The sequence below is a fragment of the Aegilops tauschii genome, chromosome 3, assembly GCF_002575655.3.
Source record: "Aegilops tauschii subsp. strangulata cultivar AL8/78 chromosome 3, Aet v6.0, whole genome shotgun sequence".
Classification (NCBI taxonomy): domain Eukaryota; kingdom Viridiplantae; phylum Streptophyta; class Magnoliopsida; order Poales; family Poaceae; genus Aegilops; species Aegilops tauschii.
Genome location: NC_053037.3, coordinates 166040195 through 166060301, shown reverse-complemented (window position 1 = coordinate 166060301; position 20107 = coordinate 166040195). Strand labels below are relative to the sequence as shown.

General features: G+C 46.3%; 1 protein-coding gene and 1 long non-coding RNA gene across 2 annotated transcripts; one reads left to right on the top strand and one right to left on the bottom strand.

Annotated features, from left to right (window-relative positions):
* Positions 1–2800: 2800 nt before the first annotated feature.
* On the bottom strand, positions 2801–7469 carry LOC141042323 (uncharacterized). The gene is made up of 3 exons (XR_012204612.1): positions 5919–7469; positions 4697–4768; positions 2801–3077 (listed from the first exon to the last, which is right to left on the bottom strand). It is a non-coding gene; the product is annotated as an uncharacterized lncRNA (long non-coding RNA).
* A 7248-nt stretch (positions 7470–14717) lies between these two features.
* Positions 14718–16269, top strand: LOC109773430 (uncharacterized). Its single transcript, XM_020332131.4, has one exon. It carries the CDS (start codon positions 14832–14834, stop codon positions 15903–15905), a length of 1074 nt encoding a protein of 357 aa, XP_020187720.1. The 5' UTR covers positions 14718–14831; the 3' UTR covers positions 15906–16269.
* Positions 16270–20107: the final 3838 nt, after the last annotated feature.

Genomic DNA, 20107 nt, shown 5'->3' with positions numbered 1-20107 from the left:
GGAATCAAGGATGTACAGGAGAGGTAGGTTTCGATCCTGGGGATCTGTGGGTTATTGGCCCACCATGTGGGTTGAAAGTAGAAAGAGTGGGGACATCTTGCACTGTCATGACAGCAAGGCTTGTCAGAGCATAGCCTGTCAGTTATGTTGGCAACAGCGTCGGTACCAAGGGCGAGGGATGGAGAGAACCATTTTCCTGCTCGTTGAACGTGGCGAACCAATAGGCAAAGTTCTCATCCATCGGTGGTTGCCGGAATGTCATCAACGATGGTAACGGGATTTCACTGACAAGATTGTACTCCAGGGTGTTTTATAAGCGGGGAATTATTTCTGCTTATATCCTATAGATCAAAGGAAAGATTAAACAAACCAATGGAAAGGGAAAATGTGTTTACACGCAAGAATTGTGAGTATATCTTTTCCCAAGGAAAAATAGAGCATGATATACATGTCAGAACAACAAGTACATCACCATTTAGATAAAGGGGCAAGGACATTCATGATGTTATCCATGCAACGGTGTCCGGATGAAAGATCCAGAACCTTTGGTAATGTGCTACCAATGTTCTTGTCGATATTTGGAATACCACAATCATGCTTCGTGGTAGCATTGATATGGTGTTTCTAGTAAGGTTGGATCTAAAGATCACAAGAGATACAAAGGAACATTTCCAAGATTATCTCGGAACGTAAGGAATAACCGAACACAACCAGGTCTGTGTTGGCAGAAAGTCAAGGATGTCATCGATGATATCACAAATCATCGAAGATCAAGGATGGTATTTCTCAACATGAATTCGATTGACATCTCTGACAAAATCAAAGTGTTGACGATGATCATGAAAAATTTTGTCGGGAGATTCTAGGAAGATGTCATCGAGCAGCGACGACAACAAACAAAAGGGAAGATGAAGTGAAAGGACATGAGAACCCCGGATTCGACACAAGCTCGAAATCAAACTTGTTGTTCGAGATGAAATGATAGGATCCGGAAGATCGATGTAAGCTTCGCTCGTCGTCGGAAGTTGCTCCGGGCATAAGGACCAGGTAGCACAGTTAAAAGTTGGCACGATAAAAATATAGCCGACCAGGCTAGGAATGATGTGATAGGGTATTAAACTTCCCAGTAACAAGTACTAGGGGTAATACCGGAAGGTAAATCGAGGTAGAGATTGGACGGGGGAAATGATTTGCAGAGGATAAGTATTTTAACTTATCCAATAAATGGAATCAAGAAGGAAATATGGTCGGAACCACGATTGCAAGGGATCAATTCATGGATACAAGATGAGCTTGTACCAAAGAAATAATTATTTTTACGAGCAGCTTCCATGATAAGTTCTACATAGGGTCCATGGGCATGAACACAAAGGTTCAAGGTCGACTCCCACTTCCTCAAAGCATAACCTTTCATTCACTCCTCATTTTCTAAGAAATTGTAGTGTAGAAGATTTATCTGCCGAAGTACCAGAAGAGTAAGACTCGTGAGAACTCTCGGGTTCACACGGATTATGGAAGGCATAAGTTCAACCCATCGGGGCATTTTTACGAATCTATACGACCATCAACCAAGCAAAAGACACGAGTTCGAAAGCAGAGTATCGAAGTCAAACCAGATGATACAATTTACCGAAGGCAATATGTATCAGGGAAAGAGCGCACAAAGTTTTGAATATGAAGGACACTGCCGGATAATAATCCAACAACGGATTCAGCGGTCCCCAATGGATCTGATGTGAGCATCAGCACTCAATCAGAAGAAGGAAGGCATGTAAAGACATTGGATTATAGAAACGTCTGAATAATTCGATGCTTGAGTACAAAGGAGTTATGATTTCAAGTCGAAGGATTAGAAGCAGAGGCTCTGATCAAAAGATGAGTAACTTGAATAGACTTAAAGGTGCACCCGATCAAATCTTGATTGGGCAAGAACCAGCTCATAACCGGAGCGATGTCGAAGCCGGAAAGAAAATTTCCAAGGATTAATTGATGATTGCGAGTATTCGCTCACATGTTGAATCCATAGGAACAGAATGACAACCACAAAGAATTTTAAAGAATATTGCTAGACATATGCAATTAATTCTAATGCAAGCAGGCAAGGAGAATCAAGAGCAATAGGCTGCAGAGGATTTTTGAAAGATCAGCTAGCCTTTTCAGGTATTTTGGAAAGCAAATGAACAAGTGGGGTTGAACGAACCCCGGTTAAGTGAATAATCCGCAGTTCGAAAAGAAGCTGCAAGCAGAAGGCACAAAGGATTCTCGGAACAACGGAGAGTACTAGTGGTATCTTGTAATAACAGGAGCAACTAGGGATGAAGGTACAAGCTGCAAGGATGTTATTCAGGGGGATTATCGGTTGTCAGGAACTGCAAGGCAGTTGGCACAGGGTCTCGAGAAACATCGAGGAGTATCCGCATAATCTTCCGGCGAAGCAAGCAATCATCGATAATTGTTGGGGCTCTCCGGGAGGAAGTGGGTACGAGAACCTAATGTCAGAGTTAGTAAATTTTTTAACCCGAATAGACGAGAGATCAGAGTCCCAGAGTATAGATGAGGAATAAAAGATCCTAGTACCACCCAATGGCGAAGTGGGCCCGTAAGCCACACAGCCATGTTAGTAAAAGTTTTTGTAGTGACTATACTCAACTTCGGCAAAGGAGTTGGAAAGGGGGCTACCTACAGGCAGTCGACTCTGATACCAACTTGTGACACCCTCGATTCAATCGTACACTAATCATACACGCAAATGTGTACAATCAAGATCAAGGACTCATGGGAAGATATCACAACACAACTCTAGACACAAATTAAAATAATACAAGCTATATATTACAAGCCAGGGGCCTCGAGGGCTCGAATACATAAGCTCGAATACACAAGAGTCAGCGGAAGCAACATTATCTGAGTACAGACATGAGTTAAACAAGTTTACCTTAAGAAGGCTAGCACAAAAGCAACATCGATCGAAAAGGCAAGGCCTCCTGCCTGGGAGCCTCCTAACTACTCCTGGCCGTCGGTGTTCTCCACGTAGTAGTAGGCATCGGCGGTGGCATCTGACTCCTGGGCTCCGACATCTGGTTGCATCAACCGGAAAGAAGAAGAAAGGGGGAAAAGGGGGAGCAAAGCAACCGTGAGTACTCATCCAAAGTACTCGCAAGCAAGGATCTACACTACATATGCATCGGTGTCAATGAAAAGGGTAGTATATGTGGACTGAACTGCAGAATGCCAGGAGAGAAGGGGAAGGCCTAGCCTATCGAAGACTAGCATCTTCTGGAAACCACCATCTTGCAGCAACAGGAGGGAGTAGAGTAGCATAAAGTAAGGTAGTAGAAGTGTTATCAACCTCGGCCAGAGATCCTTTTTCGACTCCCTGCGAGAAAGCACTCCCAGAGCCATACTATCCAATTCTCATCACAATCCAATTCTCATCTCAAGTATCCAGTTTTAGTTGTATCGATCGGGATACAACTCCAAGTGTCCGTTACCGTAGGACAGGCTATTGATAGATGTTTTCTTCCTTGCAGGGGTGCACCAACTTACCCACCACGCTCGATTAACTCCGGCCGGACACACTTTCCTGGGTCATGCCCGGCCTCGGCCAAACAATACGCCCCAACCCGACCTAGGCTTAATAGAGAGGCCAGCACGCCGGACTAAACCTATGCCCCCAGGGGTCATGGGCCATCGCCCCGGGAACTCCTGCATGTTGCGTGGGCGGCCGGTGAGCAGACCTAGCTACCTCCTTCGATAAGGCAGGTGCTTACGCAATCCAACCCGGCGCGCGCCGCTCAGTTGCTGACGTCTATTAAGCTTCGACTGATGCATACGACGCAGAACGCCCATACTATGCCCACGTGATGGTTAGTGCTATCAGGCCAGAGGCCCCTCGGATCAAATATCCAAATCGTAGTGGATTAGGAACACGTGGTAACAAGCAGAGACTCATGAAAGATGTGACCCCGTTGCCCCGTCTCGAGGACTTGCGGCAAGGGCTAGGAATGCCCGGCCACGCCTCGTAATTATCTCGCGGGCACCCTCTAGGTCAACCCGACTCCACATCACTCGCAATTAAGCTCGCGTGGGTACCCCTTAGAGCCGACCCATCTTTAATAACATGGTTCAGTATAAAGTCATAGTAACCATAGTAACTGTGTGTCCAAACATCAAGGGGAAAACCTGATGAATCACCCCCGGTGAATTTCACTCGATGTAATCATCAAGGTGAACGTAAGAGGAACCACCCCGAGGTTCACACTTGAGGGGTTGCACGACAGAGTCGTATCGGAAGTGGTTAAGGAGGAAATCACCCTCGATGACCACGACCGAATAGCTACACTACAGCGTTAACATCAGAAGTGCTGAAGAGGTCTCACCCTCGGCACTCGATAGTAACCCAGTAGTGTCGAGCAACTAAGGGGAAAGTGATGTGCGGTGCTGGGGCCTGGTCTTCGATCCCGTTGATCGGGTCTTCAATGATGAAGCAGGGGCAACAAGGACAAGGTGGGGGTCACTGATGGATCACTAACCAACCTATACTAAGCAGTTTAGGATAAGCAGGTAAGGTACAATGAGCAGGTTACAAAAGTAGGCTATGCATCAGAATAGGAGCAAACAATAACAGTAGCAAAATCTAATGCAAGCATGAGAGAATGGAATGGGAGATATCGGATGATCAAAGGGGGGGGCTTGCCTGGTTGCTCTGGCAAGAAGGAGGGGTCGTTGTCGATGTAGTCGATCACGGGGGCAGCATCGGTCTCGGGGTCTACCGGAGAGAAGAGGGGTAAGAAACAATAAATACATAGCAAGCAAGTGCATAAACATGACAACAGGCAGAGCTAGACGTGTTCTAACGCGGTGTTACACGATACCGTTGAAGGGGGAAGTCAACCGGGAATGTTTTCTCGGTTCCGGACCTGTGTCAGACAGATGACCGGAGGGGGAAAGTTCCATGTTCCGATAGTTAGAGGCATCTGACAGGTAAACGGACCGCGGGTTCGGATTAGTCTCGTCATTCTGAGCAACTTTCATGTATAGAACGTTTTCATCCGAGTTACGGTTTAATTTATATGATTTTTCGAAGTTTTAAACATTTTCTGGAGTTTATTAATAATTCGAAAATTAATAGCAAAACTACTATGTGTAACCAACTATGGCTGGCCACAGAGGCTTACAGGTGGGACCAGAGAGCTGGGTTGACCCAATCAACTTGACTAGTCAACAGGAGGTGGTGTGGCCCACATGTCATGGACTTATTTTTAAGTTGGATTGGAGTTAACTAAGCTAAGTGTCCCACATGGCATAGACTAAATTAGGCCTAGCTAAACTAAAAAAACAATAAAGTAAACAAATACTAATCCTACTCTAATTAAACGGGCCGGCCAGAGGCACAACCATCCGTCCATGCCCAGCCAACCCCTGGCTGGGCATGCACGCGCATGAGCACACAGCAGCATGGCCAAAAAGGGATCGTATGTGTGGCGGCTAGGAGCAGCAGCCTGCGGCCGCTTTCTAGGCGCGACACGGCGCTAGCAGCAGAAGCAGGGTGGGTAGCAGCCGCATGAGGAGCAGCCAGCATCGGCAACAGTAGTAAGAAGCAACAGTAGAGACCGTAGGAAGCAGGCAATAGCAGCAGAGTTTCAGCGGCAACAGCGGCAAAGCACCAGGCAGCGGCCACGAGCAGCAGCAGTTGCCGGCGCGCACGGGCAAGGGCAGCTGCGGGTGCAACGCACGACGAAGGGAGTGGCGGGGTGCGGCCAGTGGACGGCCGGCGCGCGGCCAAGGGGCACGGTGGGGCGCGTACGGGGTGCTGTGGCGCGAGGCGCGGGCGCGCATCGCGGCCAACGGCCGGAGCTTGGGCGGCGGCAAACGGCTTCGGGAAGAGGGGAAGAAAGGGGGAACGGGCGGAGGCTCACCCCGAGGAGGCCGTGGACGAGCTCGTCGAGGCCGGGAGGCGCCGATGGTGGAGATCGACGGCGATGGCCGCGGTGGCCGTGGGCGAAGAAGAAGACGGGCGCGTCGTCGGTGTGGCTCCCCGGGCTCGATCCGGTGGTGGAGATGATGAAGCAGTCGACGGAGAACCTCATGGACATGGCGATGCGGCGATGGGGACTTGGCGGCCGCGGGATCGACGAAGGCGCGGCGACGAGGTCTCGGGCGTAGAGGGAGAGCGAGAGGAAGGGGATCTGGAAGGGATGCTAGGGTTTCGGGGAGAGGAAGAGAGGGCAGGGGCTACCCTTAACCCCTCGTGGCGCAGCAGTGCGCGTAGCCGAGCGCTCGACGGCCATGGCGCCTCGGCCTTCTGCTGTTCCGGAAGGAGGTCGAAAGGCTGGCCGAATTGGGCCAGGCTGTACTGTAGGAACTAGAGCCCACTTGCACAGTAGCTTAGGTCCGCTTATTTTTTTGTTTTGTTTCAGTTTTCTACTCTGCTTTGCATTTTAAATAAATAGCAATTAAGTTTTGTTCAACCTAACACTTGGCACATAAATACTTAGTATATTTAGGAGCTAACACACAAAGTTTGGAGGCAGTTGGAGTAAAATAAATAATGATTTTTTATTATTTTGATAAAGCCAAAATAATTGTTGTAGGACCACTTTATTATCTTACTAGGAATTTATTTGTGAGTCTAATGAAGTTGGTTTCAACATGCCAATGATTAGGGGAAATTGTAGAATTGTTCGAACATTTTATATCTACCGTTCAGAGAAATAATAATTTCACTTGGAATTTAAATTTGAATTTGACTTCGATTTATGGACAAGCGGCAATTTGCATAGTAATCCTCTGACATGGCCACCATTAGGGTGGAGATTACTGTAGCATGACACTGGGGGTGTTACAGAGGATGAAGATGCCCAGAGGAGGTACAAGAGGCGTATCCCGAGGGAGCTTTATGCAGGAATGCATAACAGGCGTATTAGGACCTGGAACAACGGCTATGGATGCACATTTTGCAACCACAAGCTTCATGACGCGTATCTAAGTGTTCTGGCGCATGCAATAGGACGGGCCGTTGGCTCCTTCAAGTAAAAGTATTCTCGCAGGGTGGCGCACGGCGCTTACGCCGAGTACCTGGAGACGCTTCAGGATCGTGCCGGCCGCATGTGAGATGAGATGTGGGATGGATCGAACTATGTACGCTTGAGTATGCTTAATGACTGTCGAACTATGTACTTTTGGTTTAACTATGCTTATGTACGTGTACGCTTATTATCTATGTCTGAGTATGTTAAATATTTGGTCAAAATTTGGTAAAAATTTCAAAGGGGGACCAATAAACCAGGAAACGGAGGTAATACGTCAATCACACACGGTTCCCAAAATTGGAACTGTGTGCAATGGCTTTCATTTTGCCTGTTGCGTCAATCACACACGGTTCGCTCTAGCAAACCATCACCCCCAAAATTCTTTGTGGGACAAAAAACCCTCACCACCCAATTCAAAAAAGAAAAAGAAAACCCTCACCATCCCCACGTCACAAAAACCCTCACGCGGGAGAAAAAGGGTTCCCGTCCAGAACAGTCTCCGAACGACGGTGCACTTGGCCCCACGGTGGGCGCCAAATGTCGGGTGGTAGGTGCGACATAAGCCAACGGGTGGCTTATCATTGTGGGAGCCAGTAAGACATCGCCGGTGCCTGGAAACGGGATAAGGCGAAGACATGCACGCCGGCGAATCTTACCCAGGTTCGGGGCTCTCCGTGGAGATAACACCCCTAATCCTGCTCTGCGGGGTCTCCACATGATCACTAGATCAATACAAGTAGCTACAAGAGGCTCCTTGAGCTGTTTGGCTAGAGGAAGAAGAAGGGCAAGGCTAGCTCTCCTTTTCTCTCTATGTGGTGTGTAAAACTCTAAGAGATCAACCCTTTGCATGGGTGTCCTGGGGGGTTTATATAGGCCTACCCTCCAGGGATACAATGGTAATCCGGCTGGGCGCGGGTCCCAGCCGTCAGTCTGTGTTTGCCGGCTTCTCTGCCGACCGCTGGGGCCCGCCGACTGGTGGGTCCCGCCGGCTGCTGGCCTCTTGGCCGACAAACCGGCCCCACCGCTTGGGGGTCTTGTCGGTGGCTGGTTACTGTAGCCTCGCCTATGATGACGAGGGCTTTGTCGAGGTAAGCATGGCCACAGTGCCGCCGCCTTGCGGGCTCTCACTGTAGCCTTACCTCATCTTGTCTCCTTAATGATGCACATACTTCGAGGGAGGGAGATAGCCGGCTATTAGGAGCCGGCTACGCCCCAGGCCGACTAGGGGAGGCTTGGCCGCCTTCGAACGTCTCTCTGGCTGAAGGGGCCCGCCGCCCGCGGGCCGTACTGGCGCCTGTCGTGGGTGGTGTGATGGTCAACATGGCAACAGTGCCGCGCCGGACGGGGGATGACCGACCCGTACGGCGCACTGTGGCCACGCGTGCTCCGGGATTTGGGGGTGGCAGGTTGTACTGTAGCCACGTCCCGTCTCATCACTGTTATGTGGGTGCAGCCCTTGAGGGTGCAGTCTTGGCCGGCTTCTGGGAGTCGATCCTCTTAGGGCCGGCTTTCTGGAGTCGGCCATCTTGTGGTTCTCTTCGGGAAGGTTTTTGAAGCCGGGTCGCCTTCCAGGAGTCGGCTCGGGAGATAGCCGGCCAGGGGAAGGCGGCCCTGTGCTTTGGATGCTTGAAGGCTCGATTGACCTGATAATTTTTGAAGATCCAGGAGGAGTCGGTTAGGCTACCCGTGGCCATTTACTCCGACAATCAATGTTACCCTATCTGTTTAATTATAGATTTTTGTCCTTCAATTTCAACTGCTGTACAGTTCTTTCAATTTGGGCCCATATTTGCATGTTACCATATTTTCTTTAACAATCCTACCATTTTCTACAGGACATCCCTCGCTATGCAACAGATTATGTAGTGCACAATTTTTCCTTTTACATAGATCAAGGCTCCACGAATGTCATACTTTAAGACTTGATGAACGTGGTGACTCCTATTTTGCCACTGGCTTTTGGAATAAAATTGCAAAGTTTTATGTACTGAAAGCTCGCACTAAAATTGCACTGCACATAGAAGGGTCTGGTCATGAGATATATGCTAACTTCCCCGACAAAATCATCCGTCCAGACTTTGTTCGAAGTAAGTTTTCTTTTCAACTATCTGCATATGTTGACTTACCAAGCAATGTCAAATGAATTGTGTAGTATTTAAGCAACCAATTGTTATTCCCTTTTCTTACTATATTCCTACCTAATAACTTCTAGTTACCAATACACTTTTCTATTGTCCTATTTTAACTAAATATTCCATGTACTCCCATTTCAGAAAGCGCCGCTGACAAGGAGACTGCGGAGGTGGAGAACGGGGCTGCCAACAAGCGGAGGCGGGGCGAGCTAGAACCGCAAGCGACTCCAGCAGGCCTATACTTAATCAGCAGCCTCCCCGATGATATGTTGAGAGTCATCATCTCCCTCCTCCCAATCAAATATGGGGCACGGACAACCCTCCTTTCCCGGCGGTGGCGCCCCCCTATGGAACTCCAGCCCTCTCAACCTCATCGACACCCACGAGATCTGCCATGGCTATTGCAAAAGCTTGGATGCGTTCTCCAAGATCCTCGGCAGTCACCTTGGCCCAACCAAAGGCCTTAGTATGGGCAAGTTCCGTTCCAACGGCAAGGACCGAGCCAAGCTTGACGACTGGTTTCGATCCCCCGCCCTAGATCAGCTGGAGGAGCTCACTTTTGATTATGGGCATATGCGGTCGCTGCCAACGTTCGCACTCCGCCTCGCGCCCACGCTGCGCGTCGCCAAGTTCAGGAACTGCCATTTCCCGCTCCCTAATGACGCGCCCGCTCTTATTCCACCACGAATGAAGCACCTCGAGCTCGTCGCCGCCTGCCTCTCAAAGGGTGACATGGAGCACCTGCTCCGTGGCTGTACTGCACTCGAATACCTTCGTCTTCAGGCGATCAATGGGTTGAGTACCTTCCACATCACCTCCATGACTCTATGGACTATTTATGTGTGTTGCTGGTGCGGCAGGAAGACAACAAAAGGTGGACCACGGTCATCCAGGACACACCTGCACTTGAGAGATTACTTGTAGTTGATCAAGAAGGTCCAACAAGAATCAATGTCATTTCTACGCCGAAATTGATAGTGGTGGGCTACTCGTCTAACAAATACTCCGAACTTGTTATTGGATCCACACCCGTTCAGGTACAACAGCCGCCTTCTACCTCTCCTTCTACAAATTAACATTATTTCTAATTTTGAAGATGTTTGTTCGTCTGTCATTCAGAAAATGATTCCGACAAGCTTGACCCCGAAACTGCGCACAGTGAAGGTCTTGGCACTAGAATCTATCGGCCCCGACCTGGAGCAAGTTTTTAGTTTCCTAAGATGCTTTCCGTGCCTGGAGAAGCTATATATCGAGGTGATGTTCCTTTCCTGTTAAATATTAACCATAAGGGAGTTCAATTTGTGACACCTTTTTCCAAGTTTACAATGACAATGTACTATGATTTCTGAAGGTTCTTTTGGAGGATTCCCCCCCATATTGGTTGCTTGATCCATATGGTTACAATCAATAAGCATTTCTCTTTGGATTCATCTGTACTAGTTTTCTTAGGGAACTTTTCATCCACTCCAACCTCTTGTGAAGAAGGCTACATTTTTCTAGAATGTAATCAAATGCCCATGTTAATCATGTCAGATCGAAGATGGCATGTTAGTGCATTCTACAAATCCTGCAAACCAAATAGCTAGGCATGTAGTAATGTTCAAAACTGCATGTAGGCACTAACACGTTTTCTTATTTTGCAGATAAGATTAGGCCCAGTGGTGGATAATGTGATACAATATAACAATCACGTCGAATGCCTAGATCTACATCTCTCAGAAATTACTTTGAACTCCTACCGAGGGACCTTACTGGAGATTATATTCGCCAGGTTCTTTGTTCTCAGAGCAAGGGTGCTGAAGGCAATGAGGTTTGCCCTACATTTATTTCGCAAACATGAATGGTTTGTTGATCAGCACCGGCGCCTGCGGTAGAATGGAGTAGGCTCCAAAAATGCTGAATTTCATTTTGGAACTTCAAATGATAGAGTAAGTGGAAGTCATCATGTCAACCCCATACATGACTTCTCAGTGGCTGACCCCTTTGCAAAAGTGTGAGGTTTCGAAGCCAGACTTAGAAGCGGTGATATTAGTTTGAACCTCTCTGATATCCATGTTCAGCGGATCAGCGCGGGCGTTTGCAGCTGATGAGCTGAATTTCATTTCTAATATCAGTTTGAACCTTGTAATATTCGAATTTGAGCCATATAACTCTGAAATTTGAACCTTGTAACATTTCGAGCTTTTGTGGTACAATCGTTGAAATGGCATCGTATGAGACTCGTATATTGCTAGCACTATTTTGACCTTAATATGCAATGGTCTTAGATTTTATTAACCATTCTCGAATCAGTTTACCTTGTCGATCTCACAGCACACGATCTGTATAGCTAACTCGACTGCGATCTTTGACATTATTGCACACAGTTGGTTTCTTCCACGGCGTGCACTGGAATCCTCCGCTACGAACGCCGCGACAAGACATGACGATTACAGGACGGCTGGCCCCCATTTATTACAGCGGCCATTTAACCTACCCTTGTGTCTCTTCAACCTTTCGATCGCGCCCCACCATTGCAAGAAGCACACCCACCATGAGAAACTCTTAGAGGGTATCCTGCGCGACTCCAATGGTGCTCCGAGCGGCTGCCGACGACGAGCAGCAGTTCACCAGGCGTGCCGTGGTGGACACCCACAGAAGGTTCATGGACCTCTCAGTGGTGTACACCAACGACCCGGTGATGTTTTCATCAATCACTCACAATTGTATACCAGCAATCGTTTGCTCACAACACACACGGCTTGTTAGCAGTAATCGTCTGTGTTCTTATCAGTCTTCGCACACGTTTTCGATTACAGACCTGTTTGCCTCGTATCACACACATCTTGTTCATTTGAACCGTTTCTGTTCTCATGTCTCAACGCAAACAGTTCATCCGAGTGAACCGCATGTCGTATATCGCACACACCTTTGATCTGGCTGACCGTTTCTTTTGTGTTTCCTAATCACAAACAGTTCATCCGAGTGAACCGTATGCTGTACATCGCACACACCTTCATCTGGCTGCCCGTTTCTTTTGTTCCTCCTCATCGCAAACAGTTAATTGAGCTGAACTGTATGCCCGACATCGCACACACAACTAAAATCTGAACTGTGTTTGATGCATCCTCCATCGCAAATGTTTTGCACCTTTTTGACGGTTTTTTACACTACCATTTGCGATTATGGCATCGCACACAATTTCGTCGAAGGGTCTCTGATTGTAGTGTCGCGTTAGCAGCATCCTGCAGTAGTGTACAAGATGTAATCAACACTACTAGTCATCCACACGCACCAATCTATAGTTTCGGTAACAAGATTGAACACAAGAGATGAATTAGGGTTTGAGATGAGATGGTGCTGTTGAAGATGTTGATGGAGATTGCCCTCCCCAAGATGGGAGAGTTGTTGGTGATGATGAGGACGATGATTTCCCCCTCCGGGAGGGAAGTTCCCCCGGCGGAATCGCTCCGCCGGAGGGCAAAAGTGCTCCTGCCCAAGTTCCGCCTCGAGGAGGCGGCGCTTCGTCCCGAAAGTCCTCTACTTATTTTTTCTAGGTTAAAAGGACTTATATACCAAAAGATGTTCACTGGAGGTGGGCCTGGGTGAGCACAACCCACCAGGGCGCGCCTGGGCTCCCTGGCGCGCCTAGGTGGGTTGTGCCCACCTGGTGGGCCCCCTATGGTAGTTATTTGCTCCCATAATTCTTATATATTCCATAAAAAATCTTCGTGAAGTTTAAGCTCATTTGGAGTTGTGCAGAATAGGTAGCCTGGCATAGTTTTTCCAGGTCCAGATTTACAGCTGCCGGAATTCTCCCTCTTTGTGTATACCTTACATATTATGAGAGAAAAGACATCAGAATTACTCCAAAAAGCATTATTATGGATAAAACCATCATAAATAACAGCAAGAAAACATGATGCAAAATGGACGTATCAACTCCCCCAAGCTTAGACCTCGCTTGTCCTCAAGCGAAAACTGAAATCGAAAAACATGTCCACATGCTTTGAGAGAGAGGTGTCGATAAAAACAAAATACGGACATATAAGCATCATGTTGATTATTATAACAACAACAAAATTAAACATATGACTTTTATCATAGAACTTTTATCATATACTTCTCATGAATAAGTAATAGTTCATCACACAATAGAAGTATAAAGCAAAAACTCTATTAAAAACCAACAAACTATGTTCTCAGTCAACTTTGCAACTACAATTCATCATCTTTTCAGGAAGGGTCACGTATCGGAGCCTTTAGGCAAGTCCACATACTCAACCATCATATAGTCTTCTATGATTGCTAACACCCACCTCGTACACATGAGCCGAACATTTCAAACTGGACACATAGAAAGATAGGGGCTTAAAGTTTCGCCTCCCAACATATTCACCTCAAGGGTGATGTCAACAATAATAACTCATGATATCTATATTCAACTGGACATATGTTCCTAGATCTTTCCTCACCACATGATGCTTGCCAAAGGAGAAAAATAAAAAGGAATAGAAGGAAAACTTTGACTCTTTGCATAAAGGTAAATAGATAAAAGTAAAAGATAGGCCCTTCACAAAGGAAATCAGAGGTTGCCATGCACTTATTTGTTTGTATGCTCAACCCCTTAATGCAAAGGAACGTCACGTTGCATCACCCCTTGTGATAGCGACCTTTATTATGCAGTCTGCTGCTTTTATTCTTCACCATCATAAGTTCGTGCAACGCTCAATTTTCTCTTACACTAAATGATATCACACTTTTAGAAGCAATTTTTCTTGCCTTTTTCACCGATAACAACTTACTTGAGGGATCTTGCTCAATCCCTAGGTAGGTATGATGGACACTTGAAAATAAGATTTGGATTTAAGAGTTTTTGGATGCACAAGTAGTATCTCTACTTAGTGCGGAATTTTTGGTCAGCAAAGATAGGGGGCAAGCACTACATGTTGAAGGATCCATGACAATATGACTTCTATGTGAATATAAACAAACATAAACCATCAAGTTGTCTTCCTTGTCCAACGTCAACAATTTTGGCATATAATATTTTGATGAGGGCTTACAATCACAAAAGATTTCTAGGATAGTATATTTATATGTGAATCCTCTCAACCAAGTTTGTCGTCAATACTTCAAAACCAATTAGGGGAGGCACTAGATGCACTTACAGTAGACGTATCAACCAATCAATGCGCCACTAGAACTGAAGATCCTATATATGCTCCATCTTTATCGCGGCACATTGCTGTAACTCTGTACATGACACTCCCTCTGTTTCTAAATATTTGTCTTTTTAGAGATTTCAAATTGACTACCACATACGGATGTATATAGATATATTTTTGAATGTAGATTCACTCATTTTGCTCCGTATATAGTAACTTGTTGAAATATCTAGAAAGACAAATATTTAGAAACGAAGGGAGTATGTTATATTGATGTATTGTTGTATTCATGCTGTATTTATGGCGAGTGTAAACCTTTATTCGATTTTCTCATCTATCCAGCGAACAAAGATGGCTGCATCTATATATTTAATGGTCAACTGGATCCTGTTTTTTTCTTCATGGAAAAACCCCCCTCCGGATAACTGAGCCAGCGAGCGGCAAACCCCCCCTCCGGATAAGACTGAGTTTGGTCGGTTCGGCAGCGGTCGCGAGGGAGCCCCCGTCCAACCACCGTATCTATGGCCGCCAACGGCCAGCCGCCGGTGCCGGTGGTGGTCGCCAACGTCGACCACCACCCGGCGCCCCTACTCGGCCTCTTCTTCAACTCACCGATTCCACTTGTCCCTCACAATGGCTTCCCCTGCATCCCCGCCTTCGCCCCCGCCCACCGAAACAATCCGGAGCTCGTGGCCGCCATCTTGAGCGGCGACTTCTTCCTCACCACCCTCCAGGCGCGCGACCACCCAGAAGCTTTCTGGTTCGTCTTAGACGCCCGTGGCGGCTACCTTCTCCTCAAAGGGGGCGGGCTATTGCTCGCGCTGCTAAACCCCTTGGCACGGCGGTGCGAGCGGATCTTTGATCTGAGTCACGCCCACATCTTCGACGACGACGACGACGACCGCCAAGGAGATGGTAAAATCCTTCACGCCGGCGTGATCTGCGATGACGAAAACCCCGCGAGCTTTGGCATCTTCTGTCTTGCTGCCCATGGAGAGTTCAGGTTGCGGGCTGCGGTCTTCTCCTCATCCTTCGGAATGGGCGATTGGTTCCTCTCCCCATGGTTGGATGTCCCGCACCCCAACCCTGAAGATGAACTTTTGCTTGAGAGCGGCATGCGAGTGGGTAATTTCATTTACTGGCCTCACCAGGATCGTGCGTATGTGGTTGTCTTGGACCCCGACCCAAACAACCCGCGATTGTTTGTTGAGATGATCCCACCTCTCCTGAATCTGGAAGGTTTTCGCAGCTCGATCCTTGGCCAAATTAACGGCGATAACATGTGCATTGCTTATTCAAATGGATTCAACATCGGTTTCATGCTACGTCAAGAAGATGGCCTTGATGCTGGGGCATGGGCTAACATCAGGGTATTCAACCTGGCTGATCCAGTTAATGCTAAGATTGCGCAATCACCCGAGAATACGCTGAAAATTGCGGCAATGCGGGGTAGCATCCTGTACTTGACAACATCAGAGATGTTCACGGGCCTGGCCGTTTCTTGGTTCGCTTGTCTGTGCTTGGAAAGTGGCAGGCTGGAGTGGTTGTTTCCGAGGACGTATGATGGTTTCTTCCAGCCATACCACCATTCGTAGTGGAGCACTTCTCGGTTACCAGAAAGTGAAAATTTTGATCCCTTCATATGAGGAATGATGACAACCAGGGAAGGACAATCTGTGAAAAGCATTGCCTTGTTCTCCTACTAAATCAAAACACCCAGCTACCATCCAGAACTGATCTCTTCTTTGGACCTGCATCACGCTGAAGGTCCTGACGAAGTTCCTTGATATTCAGGATTCAGTGACAAGTCAATCCTGTAATTTGATCGTTTATGGTAATTGTTGTTGTCTTCTGTTATCAAACTTACCATTTACATTGTGGGTGAATTACTTCATCTGTTCCTTGACATTCAGTATTCAGTGATAACTCAATCATATGTATTTTGACCGTTTATCGTAATTGGGTTGTCTTCTGGTACCAAACTTCCCATTTACATTGTGGGTGAATTACTTATCTGTTCCTTGGGTTCGCTACTGTCTCTTCTCGGTATTGGGGCAAGGCATCCGAACCTTGGAGCCTCTTTTTTTTTCTGTCTGTAAGATTAGTGTTCTTGACGGGCTGTAGCCTGTTTACCCATTTTGCTAAAAAATATATCCGTCTTATTTTGGCTCATTAATTAGCAGTGCCTACTATCTCTATGATATGATGTCCTCAGAATGATGGCGTGTTCTATATGAATTTTTTGCATGAGTAATTTATTTTTGGAATGCTTTACTTAAGGAATTTATTTCTCATATATTTACAGTGTTTCTTGCACTGTATTAATAGGTTGGCTAGTTATCTTGTTCTCTTTGTAAATTTACACATCTCTTCAGGAATTTGTGTCAAAAGCTGAAACAGGCAAACAAGGGTACATGGATAAATGACATGTATCACATGATACACTAGCTTGTAATTTTGGATGAATATAACCTAGGGCTCATATATGAGTATTTTATCTTTCACAATATTTTCAATAGATAAATTCCTGAAGAGATATGCTCAATTGCTGATTGGTAAATCTGATTTTCTTTTTCTGTATACATGCCCAGCAAATACACAGTAGTATTAGAAAAGATTGTTCTCCTACACCAACCAGCATTGTGGTGGAATCCTGTGGAGTTTACTGAAGATCATGGTCTATACTTTATCAAAAAAAAAAAATGATCATGGTCTATATGAATTATGTGATGAGAAATACGCTCAAGGCATCAAACTGACACCCTGAACACTTATGATTTGTGAACTGCCATTGTTGGTCTTTGTAGGCATCCTTTTAAAAGATCTATTCAGTAATATCATAATTCAACGTGATGTCATGAGAAGTTATGAGAACGGACTACTTGGTAGTATTGTCTCTACCTCGCCTTAATACGAGATTTCTTCTGATTCATTCAATTGCAATTTTTACAAGAGGCTTGCATTTTTGCCTCCTTACTGTTGATCTCTTCCTGGTGTCTGCTTTTAATACTTGTGAATTTGATGTGCGTGATCTTGTCAGGTTGTCCCGAGCCAAGTCTAGCTTCTGATATAGGTGAATATCATTCTTTTGTTCAAATAGAAATTAGTAGGCTTGATTAACTTGTCTCGTATTACTTTCCTGTTGGAATCAACTTGTATTGTTTAGTAGCAACATGACTAATCCATTTCGATAATACCCAGAGTATGTATGGAATTTGTGTGGTCATTTTGACCTTCTGTTTGCTATTGATTGGAAATTCGATCTACGTGTATAGTGGCAGGCCTCGGCGCCTCGTTCATTTCATGGAGTTATAATACAGGAATGACCAATGTTAGTTGGACATGAACATTTTTCTGGGTTCAGGTTGACATGATCATAGTGTTTTTTGTTGGTTCAAGTCTTCAAGCTATTATATCTCACGAATGTTTGTATGGACTACCCTAAAAAAAGAATGTTGGTATGGACAGTAGTGTCCAGCAAAAATGAGTTAGGCCTCCAAACTCTTCTTAACCTTTCTTTAGGAGCTCTACCACCATATGCACATTGTCGCTGAGAGGAAATCGCCATTGAAAAATAATGGCCACAGAATGCACATATGCACTATCGTGTACGAAATAACCGAGTATTAGTTGCTGCCGCTGCTAGACATATCTCGTACTTTGTAAGTAAGATCTGCTGCCACTGTGCATTGTCAATTTTATGTGTGGTTACTCGTTGATGTCGAATACTTTTTTTAGATGCCGAACACTCTACCACACTATCTGTGGTTTGTGAGGCACCTAGTCATCTGACGATGGCAGTGAAGACGGTGCAAGATACTGCTGTCCTCATGTTCGTACAATGGACCCCATGCGTTGCTACGGAAATTTATAGCAACAAAATTACCGAAAATAAAATTGAAACATATGAGAATAATACCGCATCATATTTTTTTGTCATATATATGGTAGCAAACCTAGAGGTAAATAGAGGGTAGATGTATTGTTATATTGCCTTGCAATATTCTAGTTCAATTGTTTGTTGCTATAAATTGATGATGTAGAGGGCTTGCATGCTAGATGATGTAGAGAGCTTGCATGTGGTGAAAAGTGGAAGATTTCATGCGTTTGAGATATGGATGACTTGTCTGTGCATTTAAATGGGACTGCTTACTTAGAAAACTTGAGATGATACCTTGAGTGTTACTGCTAGAATTAGTTGCAGTTATTTCAACAAGATTTAATTGTATAAAACATTGTTTGAGAATTGAAATTAAAATAAAATACTTAATTATTGTATACACCTGTAGAATATTTGTCTTTCTCATGCATGGCATGGCATAGCATAGCATAGTGAGTTGGCACTATTGCATGTCGAGATAAGGTGGCTCTTTTCCTATTCATGGTAACATTGTTAGTTGGCATAGTTGCATGTCAAGAGAAATAGTACTAGTGGGGTTCAACTATTTAGATATATAGGGTTTCAGATGAGAACATATGAGAAAATCCCGAACCTTAACCGCCTCCCGGGTCGCACTCACGCGACTTCGGAGGCACCGCCACCACCACCCAAAATGCCTCGCCACTGTCATTGATGGGGTCACATACTACTGGCACGGTCAAGGACCTGACATCTAAGGCCCACCTAGGGTCCCACACCATCATTGGAAGGTCCTTGGACCACAGGCGCATTCGGATGTGCTCCACTGAAAATTCACTCGGGTACACCAACGGCACTCAGACGTCTTCCATCCAGTCCGCCTAACCATCATCAGTCAGACGGAGGAGGTGTAGGGGCGATGTGGGAGCTGCAACGGTCGAGTAGCTTAATGTCGGACTTCAAGTGTAGTTATAGCTGCCGTTACCAGTAACCGCTGTAGTTATACTCATTTAACCCCTTGTAACGTGGCAGTTGTGAGGCCGAGGCGCATTCTATATAAGCCTCCCTCTAACTCCAGGGAAAGGGTTCAACATCCACTATAATCTTATACCCCAAGAGAAAACACATTCCTCCGGGCACCGGACGTAGGGTTGTTACCTCTCCGAGAGGGGCCCGAACTTGTAAAATCCGAGTGATACACTTGCGCCGTAGCTAGGCTCCGCCCTTAGTTCGTACCCCTAGTACTCATTGTCAGGTTCGTTGCCTCGACAGTCGTCCCTGCCAGAGGAGGCTGTCTGGCGGCAAGGCGTCTCTGTCGGCCTCCCCCTTCCCCAACCTCTCCTGCGTCCTTTGCCTGCCCCTCATCCATCTCCTCTCGTAGCATACCGAGGATAACTGTCGTTCGGCTCCACCTGGATCTCTTCGGCCGGCGCCAGATTCATTCCTATGCCCGTGTAATGCGCCCTAAACATCGCCAGCACAATCTTCCTCCTCGCGTGTAGCTGATCGTCTCACATGTTCAACATGTGCAGGAACCCGGTTGAACTTACTGAAAATGTCAGGAAGCTCATGGAGCTATCATCCTGTTTAAAGAGATGACACATTAGCGCTTTCACTTGCACCTTTACCAACATTGCAAGCACCGCGAAATGCCAAACACGTTGACTTGTCTTGATGATACGATTTGTAGCGACAAAAATGGCACACCGTTTCTTTAGAACATCGTCTAGTTGAATCCTTGACCGCCCATAGTAAAGGGCCACCAGTCTCGCCTCCTCATCCAAGCATGGGACGTAAGTTGCAACCAAGTATGTTGGTAAAGCAGATGGACAGACAGGACAAAGGAAGACTCGGGAAACATATACAATTCAACACGCACCTGACAGATGGCGCTCGATCACGTGCAACTTCTCCTCAGCAGCCTCCCTCCGCTTGGCA

Bases quoted from the DNA above. Each gene is read 5' to 3' on its own strand.
- LOC109773430 (XM_020332131.4), top strand. From the start codon at position 14,832: ATGGCCGCCAACGGCCAGCCGCCGGTGCCGGTGGTGGTCGCCAACGTC.